This window comes from Canis lupus, chromosome 11, assembly GCF_003254725.2.
Source record: "Canis lupus dingo isolate Sandy chromosome 11, ASM325472v2, whole genome shotgun sequence".
Classification (NCBI taxonomy): domain Eukaryota; kingdom Metazoa; phylum Chordata; class Mammalia; order Carnivora; family Canidae; genus Canis; species Canis lupus.
This window is the reverse complement of record NC_064253.1, coordinates 63,722,118-63,742,066: the sequence shown is the minus strand read 5'-3', so window position 1 is coordinate 63,742,066 and position 19,949 is coordinate 63,722,118. Positions and strand designations below refer to the sequence as shown.

Genomic DNA, 19,949 nt, shown 5'->3' with positions numbered 1-19,949 from the left:
GTGAACTGAATGTGCTTGTCTTGTGTATAAGTATTTAGATGTATCTTTTTATATAATTTTTCCTGAAGTTGTTGAGCTTCTTGAAGTCAGGGAGCTATTGTGTACTTTTTATTTTCCATAGTGAGTGTCATAGGGCATTATGTATAATAGCTGTTCAGTACAGGTTTCTAAACTAATTGAAACTAAGATGTGTAATTATTTGTTTCTAAAAGCATTGTTCCAATAGTAGTATAAAAAATGTTAAATTTGGCTTATTTTTTATTGAGATTCTTTTCTCTCCTATCCATAATACAGGTACATCAAGAGAGTGTACACATGATTGAAGTCACAAGCAATTTGATAAATGAGACTCTAGCAAATCACCCTGAGTGGGCAAAGTAAGAATATTATTTTGGCAAAAATAGAAATGGATGTCCTAGGTTCATTATGTATTTGGATGAAATTGATCTTCACTGATGCAGCTACTTTGGAAGAGAAAAGCTTTGATGACTGTTGTCATTGCTGTATAAGAATGGCATGTATTGGGGGATGAGGGAGAGGGAAGTACCTAAGATTTTGGAAACAGTTTATGGTAAATGTCTTTATATTTGAATTGAGATTTACAGTTTATAATATGTTTATGGTTTGCAAAGCATTTTCAGCTGTGTCCTGTGTTCCTCACAGTGACTGAGGAGGTTGAAGAGACTGTTCTCATTTCACAGATGAGGAATCAGGATCAAAGGTTAAGCAAATTGAGATAATCCCCCAGTGGTAAGGTCAGCGGTTTTTCCACATCGTGTCATTTTAAAGATTTATTTATTTTAGAGAGCGTGACTGGGAGGAGGGGCAGAGGGATAGGGAGAGAATCCCGAGCAGACCCGCAGTGGAGTGCAGACCCGGATGGAGGGCTTGATCTTGCTACCCTGAGATCATGACCTGAGCTGAAACCAAGAGTCCGATGCTTAATGGACTGAGCCACCCAGATGCCCTCACATTGTATTGTATTGTATAGGCAGGGTTGGCAGTCTGTGGCTCAAGGCCAAATCCAGCCCCGTGTTTCTGTAAAGTTTAATTGAAACAAACCCATAGCCATTCGTTTACCTACTGTCTATGGCTGTTTTGGGGCTGCAAGAAAAGGTAGAATGGAGTAGTTATAACACAGGTTTTATGTCCCCAGTAGCCTCAAATATTTACTCTCTGGCCCTTTACGGAAGAAATCTGCCAACCTCTGCCTTATAGGACTCTCTCTCTCTCTCTTTAAAATATTTTATTTATTTATTTGAGAGAGAGAGAGAGCACAAGCAGGGGAAGTGGCAGAGGGAGAGGGAGAAGCAGGTTTCCCGCTGGACAGGGAGCCCGACTTTGGGGCTCCATCCAGGACCTTGGGATCATGACCTGAGCTGAAAGCAGATGCTGAACTGACTGAGCCACCCAGGTGTTTCTTAGAGGATCTTTTTGTGTACTTGCTTAATTTGGCTTTTGTGAGAGATTTTATGTCACTGTATTGAATTTGATGACAAATGTATGGCCTGTTTTTTTGTTTTTTTTTTTTTACTGACTCCAGGATAGGCACTAATTTAAATTTAAGTAGGAAATATCCTGCCAATTTTAAGGCTGTAAATTGAGATGTAGCTTAATTGTCTCCTTTCAACTGACTTTATTCCTTTATGTAAAACCTGCTTGGACATTTCTTGAATTTGGTTAGAATCATATTTGAGGGGATCCCTGGGTGGCTCAGCAGTTTGGTGCCTGCCTTTGGCCCGGGGCGCAATCCTGGAGTCCCGGGATCGAGTCCCGCGTCGGACTCCCGGCAGGGAGCCTGCTTCTCCCTCTGCCTCTCTCTCTCTGTCTATCATAAATAAATAAATAAATCTTAAAAAAAAAGATATTTGAATATCCTTAAAAGGATGTCTTTCACAATATATTTCTCTGCACTTATCTCCTGTTATCCACAGCATACTCAAAGTGTTTGTCCTTAGTGTTTCTGGTTAGTTACAAATTGTATATCTGTACAAAGGAATGATCCTTAGGATTAAATAAAAATGAACTGTATATGTAGCAGCATGGATGAATCTCAAAATAGTTATAGTGAAAGAAGTCAGACAAAAAAAATACAATGTGATTCCATTTATGCTAAGTTCTAGGAAATGCAAACTAATCTATAGTGACAGAAGGATCAGTGGTTGTCTGTGGGTAGGAGTGGACTCTGGGAAAGGAGTACATAGAGGCACAAGGAAACTCGAGAGTGATAATGTTCATTATCTTGATTAAAGATAGAAGAAGAGAAGTGGCATAAACAGACTCATTCTAGAATAATGTTTCCCTCTGTACTGTGGAGAAAACATGACAGGGTACAAGATTTGAGCCTTTTAGACCAGTTAAAATTTGGAGTAAACCAGATGAGAGATGATGAAGCCCTTAATTATGGACAGTTGTGGAAATGAACAGGATGGACAGATTTATAAGACCTTAAGGTGGGTAGTTGGTGATTAATTGGATATAGTTGGAAAAAATCTAGCATTGTGTTTCTGGTTTTGGAAGTTAGAAGATGATGGTAGATTCACCAGCATAGTAAATTGAGGAGCAGATACGGTGGGAAAGAATTCACTTTTTTACTTGTTGAGTCTGAAGTGCCAATGATAAGTGTAAGCATCCAGTAGGCCATTGGCTATGTTGGTGTGTAGTTCAGGAGAGAGATCTGGCTTGAAGTTAAAAGATTGGCAGCCTTGATATCTCAGTGGCCCCCCTTCTTCAGTGGTTATTCTTCTGTAGTGGAAACAAGTCTAGAGCCCCTCTGTACTGGTTTTCTATTGCAATAGGACTATCTCTGCTACAAAATTGAAGGCACATATAATCTGTGGAGCTCCAGATCAGAGTAGTTTAGAAAGTTGCTTGTTGGGGCGCCTGGGTGGCTCCATCAGTTAAGTGTCCACCTTTAGCTCAGGTAATGATCTCAGGGTCCTGGGATCGAGTCCCATTTTGGGCTCCCTGCTCAGTGGGGAGTCTGCTTCCTCTCTCTCCCTGTGCCCCTCCCCCTGCTGTTCTCTCTCTCTCTCTCTCCCTTTCAAATAATTAAAATATTAAGAAATAATAAAAAATACTTGTTTTCATTTTTAAAATTTGAAATACTTCTGGATTCACAGGGCCTGGCAAAGAAAGAGTCCATGGGGAGGTCCCATGGACTCTTCATGCCACCTCCTCTAATGTCATCTTGCATTACTATAATACAATAACAAAACTAGGAAATGGACATTTGTGTGTATGTGTGTGTGTGTGTTTGCGGTTTTATCATGTGTAGCTTCCTGTAAGCTATCAAGACCATCAAGATACATAGCTCTTCCATAACCACAGGCTTCCTCATGCCGGCCCTTTTTAGCCAGATCTACAGCATAATTCTGTTGAAATTCAATGAAGATGTTGTATGTATTGCTAGTGTGTTCCCTTTTATTACTGTGTAATATTCCATATAGGAAGGTTTCTTTTCTTTTTTTAAGATTTATTTTATTTAAGCACATGTGAGCTAGGGGAGAGGCAGAGGGAGAGAGAGAGAATCCCAAGTACACTCTGTGCTGAGCAGGACCCCGACTTGGGGTTTAATCTCAAAACCCTGAGATCATGACCTGAGCTGAAACCAAGAGTTAGATGCCCAACTGACTGAGCCAGGTGTCCCATGTATGAAGGTTTTTAAAAGCTGTTTAGACTTTGATGATTTGTGAAAAGTGTGATTCTTTTGTAGCAGATTAATGGAGGTGGATATGAATACTAATGGCTCTTGAAGTCTGAGTACTCAGTGGATTCCTGTTCTGAAGATGGCAGTTGACTTTGTGGAAAATTCACATGTGTATACCTAATGGAGGAGAAAGAGTTAAGAATGGGTCAGGGGTGCCTGGGTAGCTCTGTCGGTTAAGTGACCAACTCTTGGTTTACACTCAGGTCATGATCTCCAGGTCCTGAGGTCAAGCCTGGTATTGGACTCCCCATTCACCGGGGAGTCTGCTCTTCTCCCACTCCATCTCCCTCTGCCCCTGCCCCTGTTCAGAAGCGCACATACACATACTTTTTCTCTCAAATAAATAAATATATCATTAAAAAGAAAAAATTGATCAGGTACACTTTCTTCCAATGTAGTGCACATTTTTACACCCTGAGTAGGTACCTCGACTTCCCATGAGTGTGTTTGGTGAGTGTGTTTGGTGACAAAGACAGGACAGGGTCATCTTTACAGAGCTTCATAGAAAATAAAGTTGAAGGTGGAGCACATCTTAATTCTTGCCTCGGATGGTTCTGTTCACTTGGAGTCCATGTCCTACTTTCTGTGAACTAGTCTCAAGCCTGTTGATTCTCATGACCCTCATTAGGAGATGGCATTAAAATGATACTGAATGTGACTTCCCCCTTCTATTACTTGGGAGGAATCCAGGCTAAGCTAAGTTGTTTTTAATTGTTTTTTTCTCTTTGTAGGTCATATCTTGATACAGATTAACCAGGAAGATTGGGGTAGTCCGGGTCAGTTTGTAGGAACTTGATTTCTCCTGAGGGATCCCTCTTAGGGTACAAGAGTTATTGAATGGCTTTGATTGGTATAAGGTCAAGGCACATCCACCTTGTCTCAGCCAAGGTTGCTCAAGTGTTTTTGGCCCTTTGTCTCCTAGAGGGCACTCATGTGATCTGGACAGAGCCAAGATCTTTGACTTGGCCTCAAGACAGCTCTTCCTATCTGTGGCTCTTAGGACACCTGTGTGTACATGTTGGCAAAGTGTTTTCACAGCCAGCAAGAATTTATCAGGCCTAATAGACACTTGTTAGTCATTAAAGATCTATTCAAATATTAATATGAATCCCCATACTTTAACACTAGAGGTTATAATTTTCCCCATAAAATGTCATGCCAGAAAACTGAAAATATTCAGCAGTTCCTTCAAAGCACTGATGAACCTCTAAATACTAGAGTAATTTAAGAGCTACTTAATTTCTCCCAAATCCCATCTCTATTTAAAGATCTCAATTTCCTGTTCACATTTTCATAGTTAGATTATTACATTTATAATCAGCTCTAAAGTTTTGTCTTCACTTGTTGAGAAATATTTGAGAATTTGCCAAAAGTTTCAGGAATATTTTATTTGGAGTGTAGGAAGAACTGGTTAATATTAAAGATTAAAACCATTACCAATTTGACATTTCACTTTCTAATGCCTCCAAGTGCCTTTTTCTCTGGTTACAGACAAATGCTTTCCTAGGCATCACTTTTCTGGCTGTCAGAGGCAGTTGGCTTTTTCTCTTTATGACCATGTGTCTCTCTCTGTCCCTCTTGCACACACACAGAAGCAAATTATCACTTCTGATTTACTATATAAATTACTACAAGTATATTAAAATTTCTGTAAATTGAGTACATTACACATTTGACTTGACTATTGATTCTTTCTCATAAGCCAGCTTTGTAGCGTGTGTCATATTTAGGCCTCAGGAAAGTATTTAGTTACTGCTTGCCTTGATCTTTGGTCATCACTCATGGATAGTTGAAATCAGGACTATTAAATTTGTGAATGTCAACATCTCTAGTGTACAAAACTTGGGGCATATGTGTGTTACTGATTAAGGCAGGTGATACAGCCTGTGTAGTTAACAGGATTGCGGGGAGGGAGGCTGTCTCTCATGGTGCAAAGAGTGAAGCTTGTAGATGCAGCTCCTTGTATAGCTGAAACTCGGCTCAGGAGTTCCTCACATCTTAAAGAAAAAGATCTTCAGTGGGTAAAAAATTGAAAACAGTGATTCACCCTCTTAATTTTCCTTTTTTCTCTCTCATTTCTTTGCTTAGTTTCTTAGATCAGCGGTTCTCAAATTTCAGCATGTATCAGAATCACTTTCAGAGCTTGTTAGCCCCAGCCCAGTTTCTTTTTTAGTAGGTCTGGACCTGGGCCCAAGAATTTGCATGACTAACAGGTTTCCAGGCAGTTATGATGCTGTTGGTTCATGGACCATACTTTGAGAACCATTGTCCCAGATATTGACTATCCTAGTGACCCAGAACCACTTCTACTGGTGCTAAGGCAATGACCCAGGACATGTATGGACAGAGAAACCAGGCAGAGCAGAATGAAAGGGAGGTTGTGGGGGAAGTGAGTCTAAAAGTTACGGAAAGCTTGAAGGGAATCTCGAATAGTAGAATTAAGTGTTTAGGCTTGAAGTCAAGGACTCCTGCATGTGATTCATTTGTATCCATGTGTGATGACTGATCAATAATTTGTCAGTTACTGATTGTTTTAAATACATGGAATTCTAAGAGTTATTGATACAGTACATTAAAAATGTACTAGTTTTAATTTTTTCTTTCTTTTTTTTTTTAATTTTAAATTAGTTGGCTTCCTGAGGCTCAAGTAGTCCAAAGAGCCCTCAATTCTGCAGCTAACAACGTATACCAGTATGGAAGAGAATGGATAACTCACAAGGTAAGGGAAGAGCCTCTCTTTGTGGTTTTTTCTTTGCAGGGTTGTCATTGGTAGGGGCTTCCTGCTTTGATGAAGTATAAATGGAGATTCTCTTTAGAACAGTTTCTGTTTTTCTTTTTTTTAAAGATTTTATTTATTTATTTATTCATGAGAGATACACACACACACACACACAGAGAGGCAGAGACACAGGCAGAGGGAAAAGCAGGCTCCATGCAGGGAGCCCGACGTGGGACTCGATCCCGGTCTCCAGGATCACACCCTGGGCCGAAGGCAGGTGCTAAACCGCTGAGCCACCGGGGCTGTCCCAGTTTCTGTTTTTGAAATAGGCTTAAGTCTACAAGTCAACAAGAAACATACAAGGAAATTAGACTTTCTGAATGATTGTATTTAGTAGTGCTAGTAGCCTGAACAGAGAGATTGGTCCCTTACTGTTTGTTCATGGTAAGTATTCATTATTTGTGCATTGGTACAGAATGATCATTAAGATTGGGTGGTCAAATAAGACTTTATGGAGGAAAAAAAGTTACTAGCAAATATTAAATGTTATCTGCTGGTGACTGTGCTTGGCAGTTTCTGGTTTGTTTCATTTAATTTTTCCAAGAAACCTGTAGTAGTCTGAATTATTTTGCCTGCTTTACAGAGGAAGAAACAGGCTTAGCAAGGCTAAGTAAATTTCCAGTGGTCATGTAGTAAATTGCAGCTTGGTTTCAAACTGAAGAGTAATTCTAAATTATTTGTTCTTTCTACTGTAGCATGCTAGAAATACATGCCTAGAACTGGCTTAGGTGCTTTAATGTGTCACTCATTGAGATAAATTGTGAAGGAATGATAGGTTTTAGATGACTGAAGAGAAGGAAGTGTGTATTTTAAGGGGTGATTATGTGAGCCAAGATAAGGATGCAGGAGTATGCTTGAGAACACCTTGTCTGAAGCTTTGTGGAGGGGGGTGAAGGATAGAAGAAAAGACACAGTGCAGATGAGAGTCAGCCTCCATGATACTGATTTGGGGTACCCCCTCTCCCCAGTATTACCTGTGGAAAAGAAGGTTATTTGGAGTTACAATATAGTGAAGTAATAGGAAACATCTAGGGATTGACAAGATTTGTTGCCCATAAAAAAAAAGTATCATGTGATTCCTTGCTCAAAATTCAGAAAATAAAACCTCAAAAAAAGTTATCTTGAAAATTATGCATTCGTACAGTAATCGAACATAAGGATGGAATTTTTATCGAGTAAAAAATTAAGAGAAATGGGACGCCTGGGTGGCTCAGCGGTTGGGCATCTGCCTTTGGCTTCCTGCAGGGAGCCTGCTTCTCCCTCTGTGTCTCTGCCTCTCTGTCTCTGTCTCTCTCTGTCTCTCATGAATACATAAATAAAATCTTAAAAAAAAAAAAAAAGTTCAGAGAAAGACCTATGTAACTGATTTTCTTGAGTCCGTACCAGGTAACCTATTCAAACGTCACATGGAAATCTTTAAAAAATATTTGCTGAGTAAGTAAAATATAAGTTTTTGGGTATTGATCTCTTAACTATCAGAGAAGAAGATCCAGCCATTGCAGAAGCCTTTTAGACCACTAGAACTATGTTGTATGATTTACTCTGCTGAAAGCGTGGAATTTAGTTCTTTGGTTTATCTGTTTGAGTTCTGGAATTCTTACCTATTTGGGAAGAGTTGGAGAACTGTGCTTTAGATTTTAGGGAAATGAATTTCAAATTATTTAGAGAAAAGATCTGAAACCTTTTGCTCAAGACTCGAAAAGGGAAGACAGTTGAAGAGAGATGGGTATTGCTAACAAAAGCCGTTAACATAGTCATTAGCCTGATTTGGAAGACACGGGGAAAATATCTAAAACCAACCATTGAATGTTCATTGAGTGATGAATGGGTAAATAAAATGTGGTATATATATATAATGGAATATTATTTGGCCAAAGAAAGGAAGGAAGCACTGATACATTCTGCAACATGCATGAATCTTGAAAACACTATGCTAAGTGAAAGAAGCTGCAGACCACATACATATGATGCCATTTATATGAAATGTCTAGAAGAAATATATCTATAAAGACAGAGAGTAGAGTAGTGGTTTCCGGTGGGGGGGGGGAGCGGGTGAGGAATGGAGAGAAATGAGAGACTGCTGTGAGTATGGAGTTTCTTTTTGGGGTAATGAAAATGTTCCAAAATTGATTGTGGTGATGGTTACATAACTCTGAATATGTTAAAAGAAACCCTTGAATTATATGCATAAGTGGGTAAGATGTATGAATTATCTCAATAAAGTTGTTTTGGAAAAAGAACCATTGAAATTGTAAGGTAGCTTTTCTAATCTTATCCAGCTATAAAAAATCATATAAAAATTGGGTCCTAAGGAGACTGAATTGTAGAAAGGGTTGAAGCCTGAGGAAAAGGTCACATTCAGGAAAAGAAGAGTTTTTTAGGGTGTGTTTAGGTATGAACAGAGAAGGTTCCTGTCTACCTGCCCCAGCCTACCTTGTCAGCTTTATTTCCCGTATCCTCCATGCATTATTTGGTTTCTACCCAGATCTGCTAGTTTGCTGTTTTCTCAAATCCAGTGTACTTTCTTCATTCAATATCCTTGCTTGAGCTTACCTTTCTGCTTGATATGTTATTTCCAAAATTTGTATCTGGAGATGCTGCCCTGAAACAGCAAGAGAGTAAGTTGTGAATGCGTTTTGAATGTCCCTTCTCCCATGACTAGAATAAAGAAAGTGACAGCCAGTCCATAAATGTGCCAGGCACTGTTGTAAGTGTTAGGGAAAAGCAGTAAATCAGAAAGAGTTACCACCCTCCAGGAGCTTACTCTCATGAGAGGAGGCAGACATGAAACAAGTAACCATTGCAAAATGACCTAAAAGTGCTGTGACAAGGTAATATAGAGAGTGATCCAGGGTGATGTATTAGCTAGAATGCCAGAGAATGTCTCTGAGAAGGTGATGCTTTCACTAAGACTGGAGGTCTGGGAAAAGAACATTTCAAAATGAGGGTATAGAAAGGAACAAACTTGAAGGAAAGAAAGAAGGCCAGTATGGCTGGAATGAGGGATGTGGTGACAGGACAAGCCACAGGTCCTAACAAGAAGTTGGGATTTTAATTTAGTTACAAAGGTAAACATGGATTTAAAGCAGAAAGGAATATGGCCTGATTTAGGATATCGAAAGCTCGTTTTGGCTGCTCTGTGGAGCGAAGGGCAGAAATGGGGGAGAGGGCAAGGGGCTGGCTCAGATTATTCTGGTAGTCTAGGGGAGATTGTTGACGACTTGGATGAGGATGGTAGAAAAGGGAATTGAGAGAAGAAGTCACATTTGGGGTATAGTTTTGAGGTTGGTTCTTCTAGGAATTACTGTTTGTAATTGGATACGGAGTGAAAGGGAAGGAAGTTTTCGGTTACCCAACTGTAAGGGTTGCTGTGCCACTTCCTGAGATGGACAGACTTGGAAAGTGATGGGGTCACGGGAGACTTACAGACAGTCATAATTCTGTTTGGGGTGTGTTAAGTTTGAGATACCTATCAGACCTCTAAGTCAAGATTTCAGAAAAGGCAATTGGACATACATAGCTGGGGTTCTGGGAAGAGATCTGGGCTGTAGGTGGAAATTTGAATATCGTCAGATAGCACCTATCACTCTACCCATCAGTAGAGATGAACAGTATTAATTTGGTAGCGCTGCCATAACAAGGTACCACAGGCTGGGTGTTCATATAACACAAATTTATTTTCTCATGATTCTGCAGGCTAGAAGTCCAAGATCAAGGTGTTGGTGGGATTGGTTTCTTTTAAGGCCTCTCTCCTTGGCTTGTAGATGCTTGTGTCTTCTTCACATGCTCATCTCTCTGTGTGTGTCTGTCTCCTAGCCTCTTCTTTTTATGAGGACACCAGTCATACTGGGGTAGGGCCCACCCTGACAACCTCATTTTAACTTGATTACCTCTTTAAATAAAGACTCTATCACCAAATCCAGTCACCTTCTGAGGTCCTGGGGCATTAGGATTTCAACAGATGAATTTAGGAGGGACACAGTTTCTCTCATAACATGGCCTAAGGAGACAATACAGACAGAAGAGGACCAAAGAGGGATTCCTGGAACACTCCAGCTTTTGAAAGTCATAGAAGTGAGCCAGTAGAGAAGACTGAGGAGGAGTAACCTGTGAGGTGGGAAGAATATCCTGTGTGTCCTAGAGGCTGAGAGATGTTTCAAGAAAGACTTGGTCAGCGGTGGTAAATTCTGTCAAGATTCCAAGCAAAGTGAGAACAGAGAACTGCCCACTGACTCACTATCCCCATTTTTTTTTTTAATTTTTAATTTTTATTTTTTTTATTTTTATTTTTAATTTTTATTTATTTATGATAGTCACACACAGAGAGAGAGAGAGAGAGAAAGAGAGAGGCAGAGACATAGGCAGAAGGAGAAGCAGGCTCCATGCACCGGGAGCCTGACGTGGGATTCGATCCCAGGTCTCCAGGATCGCGCCCTGGGCCAAAGGCAGGCGCTAAACCACTGCGCCACCCAGGGATCCCTCACTATCCCCATTTTATAGATGAGGTTATTCGCCTTACGTTACCCAGCTCCCAAATGGCATTCCGACTACTCTTAGTGCTTCATTGTCTCTTGTATGCAAAGAGCATCTCATGTACCAACAATGGTGTCTGTGCTTTCTTGTTTCTTCTGAAACCTGGGTAGCAATGACATGACCATCAGGCTCCATGCTCTCTGGCCCAGTCTTCCTTGTGACTTGCAATACGTATTGTAATGTTACAGGATAATGTTTCAGGTTTGTGATGTTCTGCTATGGTTGGCGGCACCACAGATTTGAAATGATGCTGAATTCTGCCTCAATAGTTGTGGTGTTGTAGAGTTATTCACTGTTGTGCGATGATAAAAAGGATGCAGGTTTGAGATAATGCTTTATTGTGGCAAAAGCCACTATGCAGACAGCTTAGACTGGGGGCTCTTATGATTAAAGGAGGATCTTGGAAACTGAGCAGACAATGACAGAAAGAATTGGTAGTAGGAAGTCTGAGAGTATCTGACATTTGTGATACTTAAAGGACAAATTTAAAGTAATTAAAGGAAATTAAACTGGGGTAATTGTGGCTTTTAGCTATTTTGGGCAGCTTGCTGTGTTAGGTGTTCTTTGTTCATAGGTTGTATATGCTGTAGTTGAAAGAGTATTTGAGTTTTTAATCCTACCTCTACCAGATAGTTGCCTGGCTTTGGGTCTGTCATGGGTCCTTTCTAAATCTGCTTTCTCATCTTGGAAGAACAAAGGTGATAAAAACCTTTTTTTTCTGCCTAACTCTTGGAGTTGTAAAGATCACATAATGTAGGTGAAAGCCGTTTGGAAATTGTGCAATGCTGTGCAAAGATAAATGCCTTTTATTATATTCACTAATTTGTGTTTGGTTTATGAATAAATAAAATATAGAGGAAAACATTGAGCAGATGTGTTTGCATCAAATATGTCTAAAAAATGGTTCAGATATCTATAACAGTGCCAAGCGAGCAAAAGGTGTGGATAGTCCAGGCAAAGGAAAATATACATTGAAAAATGGTCACTCTTGTAACTGAAAAAGAAAAGTATAAATAATTGGTTACGATTTCACACCTATTATCTAAAAGTTTATTAGTCCATAAGTCTTTTTAAAAAGATTTTATTTATTTATCTGACACGGAGAGAAAGAAAGAGCACACAAGCTAGGGGAGTAGCAGAGTGAGAGGGAGAAGCAGACTCCCCGCTGAGCAGGGAGCTCAAAGTGGGACTCGATCTCAGGACCCTGGGATCATGACCTGAGCCAAAGGCAGATACTTAACAAGATGAGCCACGCAGGCACACTGTCCATAAGTCTTTAGAAAATTTGGTTTATTTAAACAATGTTGGAAAATATTAATTGATACAATCCCTAAAGAAGACAATTTAGCAATGCATAGCATAGCAAGTACCAAAAAAGTCCCTCTTTCCTTTGATTCTTGTACATTTATCTTACTATCAGTAAGAAGGAAGTTGTGTTTAAGGACATTCATTGCAGTGTTACTTGTGACATTAAAAATTGGGAACCATCTCTATCCCATGATTGCATGATGATAAAATAATATCAAAACTTAATAAACTGGGATGCCTGACTGACTCATTTAGTAGAGCGTGTGACTCTTGATCTTGAGATTGGGAGTTTGAGCCCCAAGTTGTGTATAGAGATTACTTAAAAATAAAATCTTAAAAAAACCACAAAACTTAATGAACTAATATGGAACAATTAAAAATAAAGATGAAGGTTAGTGATGAAGAACTCTAAATTATATCTATAAAAGACAGAAAGTTACAGAGGATATGGAAAAATGAAAACAGTTGTGATAAGGAAGTGGGACTACAAATTAGTATATATTTAAAAATGTCTTTGGGGCACCTGGGTAGCTTAGTTGGTTAAGCGTCCAACTTTTGATTTCAGCTCAGGTCATGGTCTGGGTTGTGGGAATGAGCCCCACATCAGGCCCTAAGCATGGAGCCTGCTTAAAAATTTATCTTCCTCTTCTGCCTCCTCCCCACTCCCATGCATTCCATAAACAAATAAATACTTTACTGTTATGCTATGTTTTAGTAATAAAACATTGGGTATTATAATGAATAAATTTCCTCAAAGTTGTCTTACTGTGCTTGATTCCCACAGATCCTGAAGCCAGTCTCTTTAGTCATAACTCGGAGACCTGATGTCTTTCAGCAAACTATGGGAAATATGTGTGTGTATAGCTCAGGTCCTAAAATTTTACTTGAAGTTCAGTGGTAATTCTTTACCAGTGGTAAATGTAACATGAGATTTATGTGTAATGGATGAGCACTTGGGCCATCTGCAACAGATTCTTCTCTGGGCAAATAAGATTTGCTAAGTCAGTGATCATGGCTTCATATGTACCATTCTCTTACAACTGGAAGTAGCTCTCTCAGAGACCCCAAAAACAGAGAGAAGCAAAAGGCCAAGAAAGGCAAGGAAATTGGCCAGGAATATTGAAGAGTATAGCTTAAGGAAAGATGATAAGATGGTTAAGGAAAGATGATAAGATGGCCTAGAGGCAATTAAATAGTCTGGAACATTTTAGTTTGATTTGGAACAAATGTAAAGACCCAGCATGAATTAATTTTACTGGATTATTGTCTGACATATTAAACCAGATCATATCTGTATTTTTCCAGCTTCATAAAATTCTGGGAGATAAGGTGAACAATACTGCTATGATTGAAAAGCAAGTACTAGAACTTTGGGACAGATTGTACCATTCTTGGTTTGTAAAGGTAAGTTATTTTATTAGAGGATTTCAGTTGTAAATTAAAGTCTTTTAATTTTACAGACTCGTTGACTAGATAGATGTTAATTAGATAGATATTAACATTGAGATATCATTTATTGGAATTTTTAAACTATAAGGTCTTAAACTTTAGGTCACTGAACATTAGATTGATTTGATGGTTCATGTCCATGGCGGAACCCACCAGTCCCCGTGATGTAGTGTTGTTGTTTTTTTTTTTTTTTTAATTTATTTTTTATTGGTGTTCAATTTACTAACATACAGAATAACCCCCAGTGCCCGTCACCCATTCACTCCCACCCCCCGCCCTCCTCCCCTTCCACCACCCCTAGTTCGTTTCCCAGAGTTAGCAGTCTTTACGTTCTGTCTCCCTTTCTGATATTTCCCACACATTTCTTCCCCCTTCCCTTATATTCCCTTTCACTATTATTTATATTCCCCAAATGAATGAGAACATATAATGTTTGTCCTTCTCCGACTGGCTTACTTCACTCAGCATAATACCCTCCAGTTCCATCCACGTTGAAGCAAATGGTGGGTATTTGTCATTTCTAATAGCTGAGTAATACTCCATTGTATACATAAACCACATCTTCTTTATCCATTCATCTTTCGTTGGACACCGAGGCTCCTTCCACAGTTTGGCTATCGTGGCCATTGCTGCTATAAACATCGGGGTGCAGGTGTCCCGGCGTTTCATTGCATTTGTATCTTTGGGGTAAATCCCCAACAGTGCAATTGCTGGGTCGTAGGGTGATGTAGTGTTTTTATTCAGTGTTCATCATCTTCAACAGCATCTTAATCTTGTTATGTAGAAGTGCAATATAAACCACATATATAATGCTAATTTTTCTACTGGCCCCATTAAAAAGCTAAAAATAAACAGGTGAAATTAGTTTTAATAATATTTCACATATCCCACTATACCCCCATATATTATCATTTCAATATGTAAGCAAGTAGAAAAAAATCTTAATGAGATATTTTAGATCCTTTGTTTTTTTTTCTTACAAGACTTGGAAGTCTGATGTATATTTTATACTGATGCCCCATCTCAATTTTTGGTCTAGCTCCATTTTTATGTATTTATTTATTTATTTTTAAGATTTTATTTATTTATTCATGAGAGACACAGAGAGAGGCAGAGACAAGGCAGAGGGAGAAGCAGGCTCCATGCAGGGAGTCTGATGTGGGACTCGATCCTGGGACCCCAGGATCATGCCCTGAGCCAAAGGCAGATGCCTAACCGCTGAGCCACCCAGCCATCCCTGGAAATTTTTATTTTTAATCACCCTCGCCAGCTGCTTTTGCTGATATACTCTTACTTCAGCATTAATGATGGAAAATACTGTCATTTTCCACTAAATATACAAATGCTGGTTTTGAAAGCAGGCGGTTGTGTGGGGTCTGCTGCACACTGGGTTGGCAGGGCCTGTGGGCCTCCAGGACCCGTGCTGTGGAAGATGACTGTCCAGTGGGAAAGGAGGTAGGCAATGGGACAAGTTGGTGGTCATTTTTCACAGGGTTGACCATAAGGAGAAGAGGACCATGTACATACCAACCTCTTAACTTGAGGTGGAAGGGAGGAAAGCTCAGTTTCAGATTTGAATTTGTTGCTTAGTGACCTGTTTTTACTCTTCCCCTGGGATGAATTAAAGGAACAATGTTGGTTTTTGTGGGTTTCAAAGATGGGAGGGAGGTTAGAAATAATTGAGGAATCTCTAGGGAATTATCTGCTGAAGAACTGGTCAGTTGGAAAGGTGGTACATTTTCCCTCTGCTAACTCTAGGGTTTTGCTTACTAGTAGTTTTTTTTTTTTTTTTTTAATTTTTATTTATTAATGATAGTCACACAGAGAGAGAGAGAGGCAGAGACACAGGCAGAGGGAGAAGCAGGCTTCCATGTACCGGGAGCCCGACGTGGGATTCGATCCCGGGTCTCCAGGATCACGCCCTGGGCCAAAGGCAGGCGCCAAACCGCTGCGCCACCCGGGGATCCCACTAGTAGTTTTTTCTATCCCTTACCCCCTTTAAAAAGCTTCATTTTATAGTCTAGGGAAGTCAGTGGTTTTTTTTTTGTTTATTTTTGTTTGTTTGTTTTGTTTTGTTTTTGAGGTCAGTGTTTTAAAAGCATAGTTTTGTGATAGCTGAGTGGCTCAGTCAGTCAAGTGTCTGTCTTCGGCTCAGGTCATGATCTCAGGGTCCTGGGATCAGCCTGCGTCAGGAGGAAGCTACTTCTCCCTCTACCTCTGCCCCTCCCCACAGCTCGTTCTCTCTGTCTCAAATGAATAAATAAAATATTAAAAAAAAAATAAAAACATAGGTTTGTAAATAGATAGATGTATTGCTTTCTTTACATCTTTAGGACCTAATGTTTTCATTGCATAATGAAGAGATGTCACTGTGCCTTTAGCAAAAGTGTCAGAATGTAAACAAAGTGTTAAAAAACTACTTCTGTTTTTGAATGGTAACCTCACTACTCATTTATTTATTCATATCTCTTTCAAATATAATTATTCCTGTATTCTTGTCAGTGTAATTATCTTCCATATAGAAAAGCTAGATTTTCTCCCATTCTTTTTTTTTTCATTTCCCCCCACATTTTGTTGAGATATAATTGATAGGTAACATTGTATTAGTTTCAGGTGCACTTTATATTCTTTTCTCTTCCTTGCTCTCATTATCTTGTATGGAAGATTAGGTTGATGAGGAAAGGAGGAAAAAAGCAAAACCCCCCCCAAAAAAGGTAGAGGGGCTGAAAAGAAAAAAAAAAAAAAAAAAGCTGTGTTGGTGTATAGTTATATGTATATTGAGGAATAAACTCTGTTCACAAATATATTTAGGAAGGGAGCACTTGAGCTAGGCTGACACATGGTATTGAGAAGGTAAACAGGAAAACATATTTCAGGTCTTTAGATGGACTTCTTAGCTGATTTCCTAAAGAATGCAAAATTTCTCACCTTTGAGTAGCTACTAAAATACTCAAGTGGATCTAAACCAAAGTGGGGGTATTTATCCTTTTTATGCTTTGGGCTAAGATGGAAATTTCATGTCTGAACCATTTTATTCCATAGAATGTAACGCATTCTGGAAGACACAAAGGACACAAGATGCATATAAATCGTCAGAATAGCTGGCTGGGAGACATTCTGGACTGGCAAGATATTGCTTCCTTTGTTCACGAGAACATTGAGACATTTCTCTCGGTAAGAAATATTATTTTTAGTTAAATTGGACTTAGAAATGAAAATAGAAATGCTAATTTCCAGTTTTCCTCGCACACTAAGAGGCCTTTAGTTACCCTGTTTTTAATGCCAAAACATCTACAATTTTGAGAGTTCTAAATGCACTAGGTGTCTGAACACTGTAGGCCTCCGGAGCAGTCCCCCTGGTGCCACCTCTGTGGTTGGAGAGTAACTGAGAGATGCTGAATCTGGAAGCCTCTGTGCAGTGTTGTGGACTCTCAGCTTCTCAGATGCAGGTCTCCCTGTCCCCCTACGCTGACTAGAACATCTCCAAGCTGGACCACTAGGGAGAGGACAGCCATTCTGGTGGGTAGAGTCTTTGGCAGATGGAAATACGGTTCCAGTTATGTCAGAGAGACTGGATGTTCTTTGGAGGCTCAGCATGTTATTTTCTGCCCACTCTCCGGCCATGTACCACCCACCTCTCTGCCTCATTTGCTGAAGGTCAAAGGCAGCAAGGAACAGCTTGCAGCACTGATGAAATTTTATGACCCTCTTGGTTCCACAGTGTGTTTTTTAAAGGGTCTTGGCATGTCGCTTTTCACAAGAGATGAGAGGAATTTTCTTATGAATAGACTCATGACTTCCATCACATTAACAAAAGTTGAAGTTTGTAATGCTAGATATTTTTTTAAGATTTTATTTTTCAGTAATGTCTCCACCCAAAGTGGGGCTCAGACTGACAACCCCAAGATCAAGAGCTGCATGCTCTATCAACTGAGCCAGCCAGGCACCCCACAATACTAGATTTTTTTATTTTTATTTATTTATTTTTTTTACTAGATTTTTTTAAATTAGATTTTTATCAAAGTAATAGATGACCATAGCAGAGAGTCAAAACTATTTTAAGATTTTTTTAGTAAAAAATAACCATGCCCTTGCCTTGTGCTTCTCCACTTCAGTCTCATTTTCCAGAAATAGCTATCAATTCTTTTAGCTTTCTCTGGGTATTTAGCTCTAAATTTCCAAAATAATGTTTATGTATCTTTGCTCGGTTTTGTAGTTTTCAGTATTATATTTTGACTTCCTGATAGGAAGATGATGATAAAGATGTGATTTTGAAGTTTCTCAGTGTTCTTGCAACACCTTTGGTTCCTTCCCCCATCCCTGCACTCACATTTGCCTTTCCTCCCATTCACCTAATACAGCTATCTCAATTTGGAGTTAAATCTAGAGATTCATGCCCTTCAGCTCTAAGACTTTATGGTTTTGATAGTCCCTTCCTTCTGTTTTCTCTAGTCCAGTGGCCATGAAACTTTTTTATCTGAGGATTCCAGGATTTTTGTTTATATGGGTTCTGTTGATTATTATGATATTGGCAGTTAAAACTGAGAGCTTTAAAAATACTTATCAATTCACTAAAAATAACGTTACATATTAACACATTTTTTGCATCTACAAAATAACCATTTTCCAAAACAAAAAATAATTTAGTAGGAAGAGTCTTTCTTTAATGTTTTTGCAAAGCTGCTTAGTCTCTAGATTCTCATATCTGCTTCTCCATTCAGTCCATTGGAATACATTGTTTTGATTGAAGTATACCAGGAAAATCCAGCCTTGTACAGATACATAGTTGCAAAAGAGGGGAGTCTTTTAATAGCTTTTTTTGATAATTGTGGCTATTTGACACTACACCAAAACTCAACAAATGGTATTTCTTAAAGGTTAGTTGCTGTGTGGAATTTGAAACCATATCAATAAACTTTTACTGTCTTATATTCAAGTCCATTGATCTATCTTGATTAGAAATGGGTCTTTTATTCTTGCATGCTTTTGTAATAAGCACTGGTCATTTGGAATATTGGTTCTCTGATTTCTGTATATCATCTAAATATCAACACATACTCTTACAGAGTATAAAACAATCACATTCAATCACATATCACTACCAAGCTCATCAGAAAAAAAATCTTACAGCATGAGGGTCAGCTCTTGATCGAATTTTTTATTTCTTATTTCTGCCTTCATACTTGTAATATCCAATAGCTGTCACATTCTGAACCTTTCTTCCTAATCCCCTTGGGGTACATAGAAAGGTTATTTGATTGTTGGGGACCGCCAGTCTACAATTCGTGTATTCAGTTAATTTCGTAAGAATTACCATAGAGTATTTCCTATCAGTGTGACCCAGAAACTATTTAAACATTTTTTTGATAAAAATTCCAAAATGACAGAAGCCCCCAAAAGAATGCATGTAAAAATCACAAGTAAGGGCATTGTTGGTTTGATTTTTGGAATCAGTGGCATTATTCATTCATTCTTTATCCCACAAGGTCAAATGGTCAGTCATGCATATTTTTGTAGGCATTGCAAAGCATTTTCAAGATTTTCTGTAAGGAGTTATTGTAAATGACACCAGCCTGCAAAAGTTCTCTTATGAAGACTGAGCTGAGGTTTGCAAGAAACGCCAGAGACAACAGAATATGCCTTTATAAGTGGTACATTTGAGATAGGAAAGGAATGGATAGTCCTTTCATAGAACAGATGGTATAACTTGCACATATGACAAAAAACAGAACTGCTGTTTTGGAAAGGGCACACCAAAATAAAATCAGACATTAGACTTCTGGTCCCAGCTCTAGTTCCACTTATTAGCTTCAAGGCCCTTGGGCAATTTAAAAAAAAAAATCTCTGAGCTTCAGTTTGTCTATCTTTAAAATGAAGATCATTCTCCGACTGACTTACTTCACTCAGCGGAGAAGGACAAACATTATATGTTCTCATTCATTTGGGGAATATAAATAATAGTGAAAGGGAAAATAAGGGAAGGGAGAAGAAATGTGTGGGAAATATCAGAAAGGGAGACAGAACGTAAAGACTGCTAACTCTGGGAAACGAACTAGGGGTGGTAGAAGGGGAGGAGGGCGGGGGGTGGGAGTGAATGGGTGACGGGCACTGGGTATTATTCTGTACGTTAGTAAACTGAACACCAATAAAAAAAATAAATAAATAAATAAA

At 39.0% G+C, this 19,949-nt stretch overlaps 1 protein-coding gene and 1 long non-coding RNA gene across 8 annotated transcripts in view; one reads left to right on the top strand and one right to left on the bottom strand.

Moving 5' to 3' along the window:
- Positions 1–19,949, top strand: part of TMEM245 (transmembrane protein 245) — a 102,256-nt gene that overhangs the window by 44,774 nt on the left and 37,533 nt on the right. For all 6 annotated transcript variants that reach the window (XM_025433270.2, XM_049116357.1, XM_025433269.2 and 3 more), the window contains 4 exons: positions 295–377; positions 6,338–6,428; positions 13,635–13,733; positions 16,821–16,952. In XM_025433270.2, the coding sequence (XP_025289055.1) occupies positions 295–377; positions 6,338–6,428; positions 13,635–13,733; positions 16,821–16,952 (405 nt within the window). The remainder of the gene's footprint in view (positions 1–294; positions 378–6,337; positions 6,429–13,634; positions 13,734–16,820; positions 16,953–19,949) is intronic.
- LOC112650514 (uncharacterized) overlaps positions 1–19,949 on the bottom strand; it is a 48,060-nt gene that overhangs the window by 8,360 nt on the left and 19,751 nt on the right. For both annotated transcript variants that reach the window (XR_003130247.3, XR_003130246.3), the window contains exon 3: positions 8,922–9,090. This is a non-coding gene — a long non-coding RNA (uncharacterized LOC112650514). The remainder of the gene's footprint in view (positions 1–8,921; positions 9,091–19,949) is intronic.